Here is a 13,819-nt window from a genome sequence, read left to right as displayed (position 1 = left end):
ATGACTGCGTGGCCACGCACGCCTCCAACTCAATCATCAAGTTTGCAGGCGACACAGTAGGCCTGATGACAAACAATGACGAGACAGCCTGCAGGGAGGAGGTGAGGGCCCTTGTGGAGTGGTGCCAGGAAAATAACCTCTTATTCAACATTAACAAAACAAAGGAGCTGATCGTGGACTTCAGGAAACCGCAGAGGGAGCACGCCCCTATCCACATCGACGGGACGGCAGTGGAGAAGGTGGACAGCTTCAAGTTCCTCGGCTTACACATCACTGACGATCTGAAATGGTCCACCCATACAGTGTGGTGAAGAAGGCGCAGCAGCGCCTCTTCAACCTCAGGAGCCTTTAGAAATTTGTCTTGGCCCATAAAACCCTCACAAACTTTTACAGATGCACAATTGAGAGCATCCTGTCGGGCTGCATCGTCGCCTGGTACGGCAACTGTACCGCCCGAAACCGAGGGCTCTCCAGAGGGTGGTGCGGTCTGCCCAATTCATCACTGGGGGCACTCTGCCTGCCCTCCAGGACACCTATAGTACAGCACATGATGTCACAGGAAGGCCAAAAATATCATCAAGGACATCAACCACCCAAGCCAAGGCCTGTTCACCCCGCTTATCATCCAGAAGGCAAGGTCAGTACAGGTGCATCAAAGCTGGGACCGAGAGACTGAAAAACAGCTTCTATCTTAAGGCCATCAGACTGTTAAATAGCCATCACTAGCCGGCTTCCACCCGGTTACACGACCCTGCACCTTAGAAGCTGCTGCCCTATATACATATCTTTAATACTGGAACACTAGTCACTTTAACCATGTTTAAATATTCTTTACATACTGTTTTACTCATCTCATGTGTATATACTGTATTCTATTCTACTGTATTTTAATCAATGCCACTCTGACATTGCTCAATCTAATATTTATATATTTCTTAATTCCATTCTTTTACTTTTAGATTTGTGTGTATTGTTGTGAATTGTTAAGATACTACTGCATTGTTGGAGCTACAGTAGAACCACAAGCATTTCGCTACACCCACAATAACATCTGCTAAATATGTGGCCAATAAAATTGTTTTTTATTTGTATTGGTGGTCTATAATTTAGTTACATTGTTCTCACATAATCTTAATCATTCTTTTTAATCTGATTTAAATTGTAATACTTTATTTCAGTGTGAACACAATAATACACATTTCAGACTCATTCAATTCCGTTGTTTATCCTCTTTGAGGAAAATGTAGCACAACTGTATAATCATTGTAGGCACTTACGTATGTTTCTGTTATACATGTGGATTTGTATGAAGAAAAAAAAATATGAGGGTTTTCTCAAAATTCCTTTTAAAGATGGTGGAATTTATTTACCATCAGAGGACTGTGTCAAAAGAGCGACAATAAAATGTGTTTTATCCTTTTGGTTCATTCAAAAAGAATCATAGTACTGTATGTATTTCCATATAAAAACATATCCTAAAAAAAACTTCCGTTCCTATCATCGAATGTACAGACCATCATCCACAAAATGTATTTGTAAATAACTTTTGAAACAGGGGATACATACTGTGAAGTAAAAATAATTATAATCTAGATTACAGAGAAAACAATGACAAATGAGGACAAATAATGTACTCAGGGCTACCAACGAGAGATGGGCCTATGTGATAGACATAGTGGTCATAGTGGTTACAATTTATTAAGTCACCCAGTACCTTTAACATAAATTCAGCGACAACGGCCACGTTCCAGGCCACCTACATTCCAGGTGTTGCTTTGCATCAACCACCAACCAATGGTTGTGAGCCACCTCATCGACTACGCAGTTAGGCATCAATCAGATTGCTAGATCATAGAATGTGATCAGCTGATATGTTAATCACCTATTCAGGTGTTGTAAGATCTGGTAGGCGTCTGTAATGTAGTCAGCTCTGGAACCTAATGTAGTCGGCTCTGGAACCTAATGTAGTCGGCTCTGGAACCTAATGTAGTCGGCTCTGGAACCTAATGTAGTCGGCTCTGGAACCTAATGTAGTCGGCTCTGGAACCTAATGTAGTCGGCTCTGGAACCTAATGTAGTCAGCTCTGGAACCTAATGTAGTCAGCTCTGGAACCTAATGTAGTTAGCTCTGGAACCTAATGTAGTCGGCTCTGGAACCTAATGTAGTCAGCTCTGGAACCTAATGTAGTCAGCTCTGGAACCTAATGTAGTCGGCTCTGGAACCTAATGTAGTCGGCTCTGGAACCTAATGTAGTCAGCTCTGGAACCTAATGTAGTCAGCTCTGGAACCTAATGTAGTCGGCTCTGGAACCTAATGTAGTCGGCTCTGGAACCTAATGTAGTCGGCTCTGGAACCTAATGTAGTCAGCTCTGGAACGTGGCCATTAACAAAACAGGCTAAGGACAGCAGATAGGGACTACCAGAACACAATAGGCCTTAACGTTGATAAAAATGTATAGTAAGCTTCTGTACAATAACAAACATTCTAACATGCTGACTACACCACTTGTGCCGTGTGTGCGAGCGTTGCAAAATAAATGTACACATACATGTTATTCAATTATTGCCTCTCCCATCTCCTTATTGGTTTATAGAAGCAGATACCCACAAGCCATCTCCTCATTTGTTATACCCACGTGGGTGATTGAAAGATTAACTGAGTTCGGTTGGTCGTCGTGGTAACACCAATCGCCATATAAAGTCCAAAGAAGAAAAAGCCTGGATTTAAACATTTTTTTAAATGTTATTTAACCAGGCAAGTCAGTTAAGAACATATTCTTATTTACAATGACGGACTAGGAACAGTGGGTTAACTGCCTTGTTCAGGGGCAGAACGACAGATTTTACCTTGTCAGGTCAGGGATTTGATCTAGCAACCTTTTGGTTACTGGCACAATGCTCAACCACTGGGCTACCTGCCGCCCCTGGAAGGAGGAGAGATGACTAGAAACTATTTGGTTGACCGTTTTATGTGTGGCTGAATTGGTGGAGTAGAGGACCTTGTGCATTTCAGGTAAAATAACAACTCAACGTTTATATCCCAGGACAAATTAGCTAGCAACTGCAAGCTAGCTAAATAGGACAAATTAGTTAGCAACTGCAAGCTAGCTAGCTAAATTGCCATAAATGTTTAGCGCTTTTTGACCTGTCCTCAAATTAACAAATAGTTCAAAGTTTGTTTTGATATTTTAACCTGCGTGTCGTGATCGCGTTTGGTGTGGGGGGACAAAATCAATTTATTTGGGATTCCTTCCAAGCGATTATTGCGTACTTGTATGTTTTGGCTTGAGCATGGTGGGTGGAGGGTTTTTATAAAAAAACAAAAAACATTTTGGTCACAAAACATGGAGAGTAGATAGGCTAGCGAGGTGAGCAGATAGGCTAGCGAGGTGAGCAGAGTGAGTGAGTGAAACCCTGCAGAATATGACGGTTTTAAATAAGTATGATTTGGTGCATCGTACTATCAGCTTGGTCACCCATTCCAGTCAGCGAGAGAGTTGTAGTAAAGTAGCAGTACTCTATATCTGTTCCCCCAAACATTTGTGGTTGTCTTGGGCAAATGTAATTGCCATTAAGCAATTTTACATTTGACTAATTTAGCAGATGCTCTCATCCAGAGTGACTTACAGGAGCAATTACGGCTCAAGGGCACATCGGCAGATTTGTCACCTAATCAGCTAGGGATTCGAACCAGCAACGTTTCAGTTACTGGCCCAACGCTCTTGTGGTATCCTCTCCGCTCTGTGGCGGTTACAGTACATTTGCATTACAAGTTCCACCCCTTAACACAACTATCAGGATCTCACTGTGGGCGGAAACATAAATTGTGGAGTGAGATGAAATAACCATAATGATCATGTGCGTTTGTTGTTGCTGATTTGTGTGCCAGCAGCAGTGAATCGAGGAGCTGATAGGTTTGTTTCTGTGGTGGTGAACCTAAATGTTCACCGTCCGTCACTATAGCTAAACTGAAAAGGCACACGTTTGATTGACAGGTCAAACGTTGCGGACTGACTGTTACAGACGGACTGACATTTATATCTTACCCATTATTGGAATTCACATCAGTGCAATACATTCACATACATGGTCTCTTATGACCAATTGTTTTTGTTCTAATACTGTGATTCGTCATTGGATGATGTTGTCTCACTTATCTATGCCAATCATTCTAGTATTTTAAAAGTGCCTTTTTCCAAACTGTTGTCAAGTTGAGTCCCAGAGTAGGGTAACATAAAAAAAGAAGACATATTGGTAATAACAGAGTCTTACTGTATCTCAGACATCAAAGATATCATTGGTGTGTGTGTGTGTTAAAGTGGTTGGCTAGCAGTAAATAGGTATGTACAGTATAGCAGGTCTCTCAGGTTTATGACTGTAGTTGTTATGGTAGAGATCTGTCCCAAATGGAACCCTGTATTGTTCACTACTTGTGACCAGAGGCCTATGGAGCCCAAGCCATAAGTAGTGTACTACATAGGGAATAGGGGGGCATTTGGGACGTAGCCAGGAAGGGGAAACGGTTCAGTGCGGTCCGAAGGGTTGGTTTGCAGTTGCACTAGGTAGCCGTGAATGTTTTCAGACCACGTAGCCATAGAAACGATAAAACACCCACATAAAGACACATATTAGCAACACTGTCAGTGATATCCTAGTGCAGAGCAATCAAAACCAAGACCCCACATCTCTCCATCCCTCCCTCTCTCTCTGTCGCATCATAAACCCACAGAAGTGCCCTCGTCAGCCCTTCAGGACACCTTTACACCCCAAGTGAGATCCTGGGATGAAGCAGGGGACGGTGCTTAAATTCAGTCAGTCATCTGGTCAATAATTTTTTTTTAAGGGGGAATGTTTTTTAATTTTGTACCTCCTCTCTCTTTTTCTTTCTGATAAGTAATCATCACCCTCTCTTTTGTTGTTTCAGTCTCTGTGTTTTCCATTTCTTCTCTCTATCTCTCTATCGTCGACTCTTCTCCCGGCTACAAGATCTTACTGCAGACCTGACAGCGACTGACTCTGCTGAGTTGGTTGCCTCCCTTCAGTGTGTCCATCGGAGGGGGGTTGAACTCGCGGTTAGGCTCCACCGTGGTCAGCCAGAAGCTGTACTTGTTGGCAAAGAAGTGGCAGGTGCCCTTAGCCCCGTTACACTCGATGAAGGGAGTTGCACGGAAGTCTTCCAGACAGGAGCCGGGTGAAACAAGGGACTGGCCTCCGCCCTCTGCCCCGGCAGCTGTGTGCTGTATGGGGGGGGAAAGAGAGAGGGAGAGACCCAGACAAGTCCTGGGTGTTAGTTTCACAATGGTGGTTTAGACTGGGGTAGTAGTGAAATAACTTTACATTTTAGTTACAAATATTGTCTGGGATTCAATCCGAGGCACACTGTACCGTGCTTGATATTTAAAGGTCCTTTACGATTGAGCTGAGATCTGCAGCGTTTACCATGAATGTGATCTCTGAGAATGTGGGAATATTGCCTTTGAAAGGTGCACTGTCAAAAGTGCTCTACAACACACCGGGGATTGAATCTGGCTTTAATCCCACATCACTCACCATGAGGAAGGAGTACCCGATCCAGAGGGACCTCCAGCCAGCAGGGCAGGTGGGGATGGTGAGGTCCTGGGAGTGGACGGCCACAGCCTGGGACATGGCCTCGCACACGGAGCACCTGCTGATGTACTGGCTGATGGCCTCCTCTCCCACCGGCATCATGGGGATGGGCGCAGTGGTGGACAGCCAATAGGACTTGTCGTTGCGGCTGGCGTAGTAACAGATCTCGTTGGGCGTGCAGTAGAGGAAGGGGACAGTGCTGAAACGGGGGAGGCAGGAGCCCGCCATACCTGGGGGAGAGGAGAGAGGAGAGAGGAGAGAGGGGAGAGGGGAGAGGGGAGAGGAGAGAGGGGAGAGGGGAGAGGGGAGAGGAGAGAGGAGAGAGGGGAGAGAGGATAGAGGAGAGAGGAGAGAGGAGAGAGGGGAGAGGAGAGAGGAGAGAGATTGAGAGGGAGGGATATAAAGATTATCTCTCTGCCTGCCTGAATCGTGTGTGTGTGTGTGTGTGTGTGTGTGTGTGTGTGTGTGTGTGTGTGTGTGACTCACCGAGGTCCTGGTTGTGTGCCTTCTCCTGCCCCTCTACGTACAGCAGACTGTATCCCTCCCAGAGCCGGGACATGCCCTGGGGACACATGGGTACCTGGTTGTTCTGACTGTGTTTCACCAGGGTGAAACCAACACTCCTGCTGCGGGCCACACTGCCAGGGGGACCCTGCAGACCAGGCTTACCAGGCAGACCTGAGGGAGAGAGGAGAAGAGAGGAGAGGAGAGGAGAGGAAAGGAGAGGAGAGGAGAGGAGAGGAGAGGAGAGGAGAGGAGAGGAGAGGAGAGGAGAGGAGAGGAGAGGAGAGGAGAGGGGAAGAGGAAAGGAGAGAGGAGGGCAGAAGAGGAGAGCAGTTATAAAAGGAGAGGGGGAAGAGGAGAGAGTGGGGAAGAGGAGAGAGGGGGAAGAGAGGAGAGGAAAGTGGAAAAGTAGAGGAGGAGAGAAGAAGAGAGGAGAAGAGAAGAGAGGAGAAGAGAGAGGAGGGGGAAGAAGAGAGAGAAGAGGATAGGAGAGGAGTACTACATGTTTAAATGTTTGGTAACTCTTAAGTACCTTCAGCCATAATGCATTATGATGCGGTTATAGAGCATTGTAAGACTTTACATGTATCGACATCTCTTTCTCTCACGCGCACGCACGCTTATAACTTTGTTTTCAGTGTATTAAACCAAGCATATATAGCCTTGCTGATTTGATGATGTTTACATGTTTCAGTTGAAACGGTGCTGGAATAGCAGAGGCAGTGCTCCTGTTGTCTTTGTGCTGACTTGCAGTAACTCCCTGTGGTTCTCAATCAGTAGTTGTTTAGTCAACTGTTGAAAACATTCACTTGTTTGACTGTGTTGCAGGTAGCTGTTTGTTACATGCTAAATGCTTTGTGGAGTTCACTGGACAGATGTTGCTCTCCGGTTTTGTGAAGAAACAAACGTACGTGTAGTTGAATTTATTCCTCCACTGTGACTGTTGTCTTTTTGTTGTCTCTGCCTTATTGTACATCACAATGGAGTATGAACTAACGGGTTTATAGCGCAAACAACGCAATTATCACAACATAGGTTGTTATATGGATTTTGTATTGGCTTGGCTTCCTCAGTGGTTTACCCACACAGCTCTACTGACTGCTGGTCCCCACAAGTATAGATAAACACGTACACACACACACACACACATACACACAGATAGACACACACACACACACACACACACACACACACACACACACACCTTGTGATCCGGAAGGTCCAGGGAAACCAGGAGAACCAGGGTCTCCCCGAGGTCCATCCAGACCTGACCCTCCGTTCCTCCCCAGCCTCCCCACCGCACCGGGCCTGCCTTTAGGACCTGGAACAAAGGTGGAAGATACACTTAGAACACTGATCCAAGGACAGTATTAGGTTTAACTACCTACCTGGATGAGGTTAAGATTGGATGAGGGTTTAACTAACTTTGGTTAAGCTAGACTCCACACTGACTGAATCCATCACAACTGTTTTGAAGCAAGTAAAACGAGTGTAAATTCAGTGTGGATTCCAATCTAAACTTTGGTGGGCACAGATCACGTTTTCTTCCATCCAGTCCAGTAGACTACTCTACTCACGACCTCTGCCTAGTCGGCCAGGCTGTTCCTAGTAGGTTACTCTACTCACGACCTCTGCCTAGTCGGCCAGGCTGTTCCTAGTAGGCTACTCTACTCACCCCCTCTGCCTAGTCGGCCAGGCTGTTCCTAGTAGGCTACTCTACTCACCCCCTCTGCCTAGTCGGCCAGGCTGTTCCTAGTAGGCTACTCTACTCACCCCTCTGCCTAGTCGGCCAGGCTGTTCCTAGTAGGTTACTCTACTCATGACCTCTGCCTAGTCGGCCAGGCTGTTCCTAGTAGGCTACTCTACTCACCCCCTCTGCCTAGTCGGCCAGGCTGTTCCTAGTAGGCTACTCTACTCACGACCTCTGCCTAGTCGGCCAGGCTGTTCCTAGTAGGCTACTCTACTCACCCCCTCTGCCTAGTCGGCCAGGCTGTTCCTAGTAGGCTACTCTACTCACCCCTCTGCCTAGTCGGCCAGGCTGTTCCTAGTAGGTTACTCTACTCATGACCTCTGCCTAGTCGGCCAGGCTGTTCCTAGTAGGCTACTCTACTCACCCCCTCTGCCTAGTCGGCCAGGCTGTTCCTAGTAGACTACTCTACTCATGACCTCTGCCTAGTCGGCCAGGCTGTTCCTAGTAGGCTACTCTACTCACCCCCTCTGCCTAGTCGGCCAGGCTGTTCCTAGTAGGTTACTCTACTCATGACCTCTGCCTAGTCGGCCAGGCTGTTCCTAGTAGGCTACTCTACTCACCCCCTCTGCCTAGTCGGCCAGGCTGTTCCTAGTAGGTTACTCTACTCATGACCTCTGCCTAGTCGGCCAGGCTGTTCCTAGTAGGTTACTCACCCCCTCTGCCTGGAATGCCGGGATTGCCTGGTTCTCCCATGGCCCCTGGAGCTCCGTTGAGCCCAGGGCCTCCCAAGTCTCCGTAGGGAGTCTCGAAGTTCGAGGGCGGTAAAGTTATACCTGGGGGCCCCTTACGACCAGAAGAACCTAGAGGGAGAGAGGATGAGGGAGGATGGGAGACAAAAGTGTGGGGGGAGGGGCGACGGGGTAGCGAGAGAGATGTGTGTGGAGGAAGCAAACGCGCACATGATCAGAAAGATGGAGATGGAGGGATGAAGAGAGTGAGAGATAGGAGGTGGAAGAGAGAGAGATGAGAGAGAGACAGATGAGAGGTGAGAGCGATAGAGAAAGAGGGAGAAAGATGAGAGAGAGATGAGACTCAAGCTAAATCTTCTATAACAGAATTTATCAAATTGACAAAGACCAGTGTTATGTGTTCAGGTCGATGGTAAAAGGACACGTCTCTCACCTTTCCTTCCTTTGGGTCCTTTCCCTCCGTAATATCCTGGATCTCCAGGGTAGCCTTTGGTTCCTGACACTCCACTGTACCCAGAGTCGCCTCTCTCTCCTAGGCAACACAACAACAACATCAGACATGGTTTGGTACACCAACCCCTGGGCAAAGACCTCAGATCAACATCTGATTCTGGTTGATAATTGATTGAGTGGTCGACCGACGTGACCCTCCAACAAACTGTACAGGTTTCAGATCAACATAATCATCTCTGTACCTTTGAATCCAGACGTCAAATCAACGTCACATTCTGGTTGATATTACACTGAGTGGTCAACAAACAAGAGTCCTCCCCGTACCATTGAACCCAGGGCTGCCTTCCCTTCCTGGGCCACCGGGACCTCCAGGGTCTCCACGTCTTCCAGGGGTGCCGGAGAAGCCAGGTAGCCCAGCGTCACCCCTGTCTCCCTGGGCCGTACTGGGCCCCGGTGGGCCTGGGGGGCCTGGAGGACCACCGTAACCTGGAGGAACCCACCATAAACAGTTAACACAAGAGTAAACTAGCTACAGTATAAAGGTCGACAGAGTTTGGGATTTAGATGGAGGGAAGAGAAGGATAGATTACTTACTTAGCCCATCTGTAAATAGCCCAGACAACTACTACCTCATCCCCCATACTGTTATTTTTTTGCTCCTTTGCACCCCAGTATCTCTACCTGCACATTCATCTCCTGCACATCTATCACTCCAGTGTTAATGCTAAATTGTAATTATTTCACCACCATGGCCTATTCATTGTCTTACCTCCCTAATCTTACCTCATTTGCACACACTGTATATAGACTTTTTCTATTGTATTATTGACTGTATGTTTGTTTATTCCATGTGTAACTCTGTGTTGTTGTTTGTGTCGCACTGCTTTGCTTTATCTTGGCCAAGTCGCAGTTGTAAACGAGAACTTGTTCTCAACTGGCCTACCTGGTTAAATAAAAAATAAAAAGAGGAGAATGGAGAGGAGGGGGGGAAGGAGAAGATGAAACCCAGGAGGAACAGACAGGAGGGGAGAGGAGATGTTAACCATTTAACACGCAGTAAACTAGCTACAGAGATAGAGTGGTTAGAGCTGGATTTAGATGGAGGGAGGACAACGAGATGAGAGGGAGAAGTAGAAAGGAGGAGAAGAAAATGAGAGGGAGAAGTAGAAAGGAGGAGAAGAAGATGAGAGGGAGAAGTAGAAAGGAGGAGAAGAAAATTAGAGGGGGAAGTAGAAAGGAGGAGAAGAAGATGAGAGGGAGAAGTAGAAAGGAGAAGATGATGAGAGGGAGAAGTAGAAAGGAGAAGATGATGAGAGGGAGAAGTAGAAAGGAGGAGAAGAAGATGAGAGGGAGAAGTAGAAAGGAGAAGAAGATGATGAGAGGGAGAAGTAGAAAGGAGGAGAAGAAGATGAGAGGGAGAAGTAGAAAGGAGGAGAAGGAGATGGAAGAAGGAGCAGGAAAGTGAGACAGAGGAATATAATCTATTGTTTTATAAAAGGCTAAATAAAGGGTTAAACTACCTTCTTCTCCATCGAGTCCGGGCAGGCCTGGGTCTCCCAGAGGTCCAGGGATATTGGAGCCGATTGTCTCCCCACGACGACCAGGCAGACCTGGGAAGCCCGTCATACCAGGACCCCCTGACAACCAAACAAGAGTTAAGGTCATCCACACACACACACACACACACACACACACACAAACACACACACACACGGAATGAGTCATTTGAGGCCGAAAATTGTAACTCACATATAATCAATCATACATAACGCATTTAAAAAAATACTACACTCACTACATTTGACACACACACACACACACACACACACACACACACACACACACACACACACACACACACACCTCACTGTCTGCTTTAGAAACAGCCTCTGGTCAAATGTAGTGAGTGTAGTATTACAGGCAAGTCTAGCGGTTAGGGCGGGGGGGGGGGGGGGGGGGGGGGGGGGGAGTACAGACTGTGGTCCGTATCGGGCCTGCCGGGCACTTCAATCTGGCCCTTGAGACATTTTTTAAATGCGTTAAATATGATTATATTTGAGTTGCGATTTTCGGCCTAAAACGACTCATTCCATGATATACTAACAACCTCCAATAGATGCCGTTGTAGCCTGGCAGCGCGCTCTGTATTTGGGTCTACAGTCAGATACAGAATGGGCTCAGTCATCACAGCCACTTCATTGCTTGACGACTTTTGACGTGAAAAATGAGTGCTGCGAAAATGAGAAAAGTGGTCTCTGAATGTTGTGTGTTTAAAGAAGAATGTACAGTAAAATATATATATATTTTTTACTAATATTTGACATAAGGCTGATTTGCCAAGAAAGTGTTGCCGTTTTTAAGGAATATAATCTCAATCGTCATTTTTCAAGTAAGCATGCTAACTACGCTACCAATCTGTCCTCTCAGGAAAAGGCAAGGAAGGCCTCAAAACTTGCCACAACTTAAAAGCCAAACCAAAAAACGTTGCTCTACTCAAGACTTCCGTAACTAAGGCAACGTAGTGGCACATAAAAGCGAAAAGCATAGCCTTTTGCTGAAGGGGAGTTTGGTGAAAAGCGTATGGTGGAGACTGCTGGGATACTTTGTCCTGAGATTAAAAGCCAATTCTAGAAAATGTACTTATCACGCAGAACCATCACCAGGCGCGTGGAAGTGATAGGTGAGGAGCTCATCTCAGAGTTGAAGAAAAAAACAAGATGGCTTCGATCTTTTTGTCAGATGAATAAATGAGAACTTCTTGCGATGGAATCAATGATGGGAACAACCAAGGGGCTCTGACTTATATGACAGGGTGTCTTGCCTGCTTGGGAAAAAATGAATCTACCGTGGAGCAAACTGACAAAACATCACCAAATCAACCTGGTAAAAACATCGGCCTGCTAAAAAGATGACTAGACAAAGTAAGAGAAGAAAGGCTCAACTCGGAGGAATGTATATTTCTTCACTGTATCATTCATCAGGAAGGCCTGTGTAGAAGTGTGTTAAAACTGGAAAATCTTGTCAAAGTGGTGGTACAACTTGTCAACTTTATACGGGCAAGGAGACTTTTCCATCATCAGTTCAACTTTATACAGACAAGGAGGCTTATCCATCGTCAGTTCAACTTTATACAGACAAGGAGGCTTATCCATCGTCAGTTCAACTTTATACAGACAAGGAGGCTTATCCATCGTCAGTTCAACTTTATACAGACAAGGAGGCTTATCCATCGTCAGTTCAACTTGATACAGACAAGGAGGCTTATCCATCGTCAGTTCAACTTTATACAGACAAGGAGGCTTATCCATCGTCAGTTCAACTTGATACAGACAAGGAGGCTTATCCATCGTCAGTTCAACTTTATACAGACAAGGAGGCTTATCCATCGTCAGTTCAACTTTATACGGACAAGGAGGCTTATCCATCGTCAGTTCAACTTTATACAGACAAGGAGGCTTATCCATCGTCAGTTCAACTTTATACAGACAAGGAGGCTTATCCATCGTCAGTTCAACTTTATACAGACAAGGAGGCTTATCCATCGTCAGTTCAACTTTATACAGACAAGGAGGCTTATCAATCGTCAGTTCAACTTTATACAGGCTTATCCATTGTCAGTTCAACTTTATAGAGACAAGGAGGCTTATCCATCGTCAGTTCAACAATATACAGGCTTATCCATCGTCAGTTCAACTTTATACGGGCAAGGAGGCTTATCCATCGTCAGTTCAACTTTATACAGACAAGGAGGCTTATCCATCGTCAGTTCAACTTTATACAGACAAGGAGGCTTATCCATCGTCAGTTCAACTTTATACGGGCAAGGAGGCTTATCCATCATCAGTCAACTTTATACAGACAAGGAGGCTTATCCATCGTCAGTTCAACTTTATACGGGCAAGGAGGCTTATCCATCGTCAGTTCAACTTTATACAGACAAGGAGGCTTATCCATCGTCAGTTCAACTTTATACAGACAAGGAGGCTTATCCATCGTCAGTTCAACTTTATACGGGCAAGGAGGCTTATCCATCGTCAGTTCAACTTTATACAGACAAGGAGGCTTATCCATCGTCAGTTCAACTTTATACAGGCTTATCTATCGTCAGTTCAACTTTATACTGGCAAGGAGGCTAATCCATCGTCAGTTCAACTTTATACAGACAAGGAGGCTAATCCATTGTCAGGTCAAATTTATACAGGCTTATCCATCGTCAGTTCAACTTTATACAGACAAGGAGGCTAATCCATCGTCAGTTCAACTTTATACAGTCTTATCCATCGTCAGTTCAACTTTATACAGACAAGGAGGCTTATCCATTGTCAGTTCAACTTTATACAGACAAGGAGGCTTATCCATCGTCAGTTCAACTTTATACAGACAAGGAGGCTTATCCATCGTCAGTTCAACTTTATACAGGCTTATCCATCGTCAGTTCAACTTTATACAGACAAGGAGGCTTATCCATCGTCAGTTCAACTTTATACAGGCTTATCCATCGTCAGTTCAACTTTATACTGGCTTATCCATCGTCAGTTCAACTTTATACAGGCTTATCCATTGTCAGTTAAACTTTATACAGACAAGGAGGCTTATCCATCGTCAGTTCAACTTTATACAGACAAGGAGGCTTATCCATCGTCAGTTCAACTTTATACGGGCAAGGAGGCTTATCCATCGTCAGTTCAACTTTATACGGGCTTATCCATCGTCAGTTCAACTTTATACAGACAAGGAGGCTTATCCATCGTCAGGTCAACTTTATACGGGCAAGGAGGCTTATCCATTGTCAGTTCATTCATCTGCTCAATGACA

General features: G+C 45.6%; 1 protein-coding gene across 1 annotated transcript in view; it reads right to left on the bottom strand.

Annotated features, from left to right (window-relative positions):
• Positions 1 to 1,141: 1,141 nt before the first annotated feature.
• The window catches only part of LOC110532911 (uncharacterized), a 229,663-nt gene continuing 216,985 nt past the window's right edge, over positions 1,142 to 13,819 (bottom strand). The window contains exons 36-43 of the mRNA XM_036987303.2: positions 10,525 to 10,641; positions 9,329 to 9,490; positions 8,985 to 9,083; positions 8,516 to 8,662; positions 7,317 to 7,433; positions 6,095 to 6,286; positions 5,552 to 5,838; positions 1,142 to 5,238 (exon numbers count right to left, since the gene is read on the bottom strand). Coding sequence (XP_036843198.2) covers positions 4,981 to 5,238; positions 5,552 to 5,838; positions 6,095 to 6,286; positions 7,317 to 7,433; positions 8,516 to 8,662; positions 8,985 to 9,083; positions 9,329 to 9,490; positions 10,525 to 10,641 — 1,379 coding nt within the window. The 3' untranslated portion in view covers positions 1,142 to 4,980. The remainder of the gene's footprint in view (positions 5,239 to 5,551; positions 5,839 to 6,094; positions 6,287 to 7,316; positions 7,434 to 8,515; positions 8,663 to 8,984; positions 9,084 to 9,328; positions 9,491 to 10,524; positions 10,642 to 13,819) is intronic.

The sequence above is a fragment of the Oncorhynchus mykiss genome, chromosome 9 (assembly GCF_057628025.1).
Source record: "Oncorhynchus mykiss isolate SJ-2025 chromosome 9, ASM5762802v1, whole genome shotgun sequence".
In the NCBI taxonomy this organism is placed as follows: Eukaryota; Metazoa; Chordata; class Actinopteri; order Salmoniformes; family Salmonidae; genus Oncorhynchus; species Oncorhynchus mykiss.
This window is presented reverse-complemented; position numbering and strand designations above follow the sequence as displayed.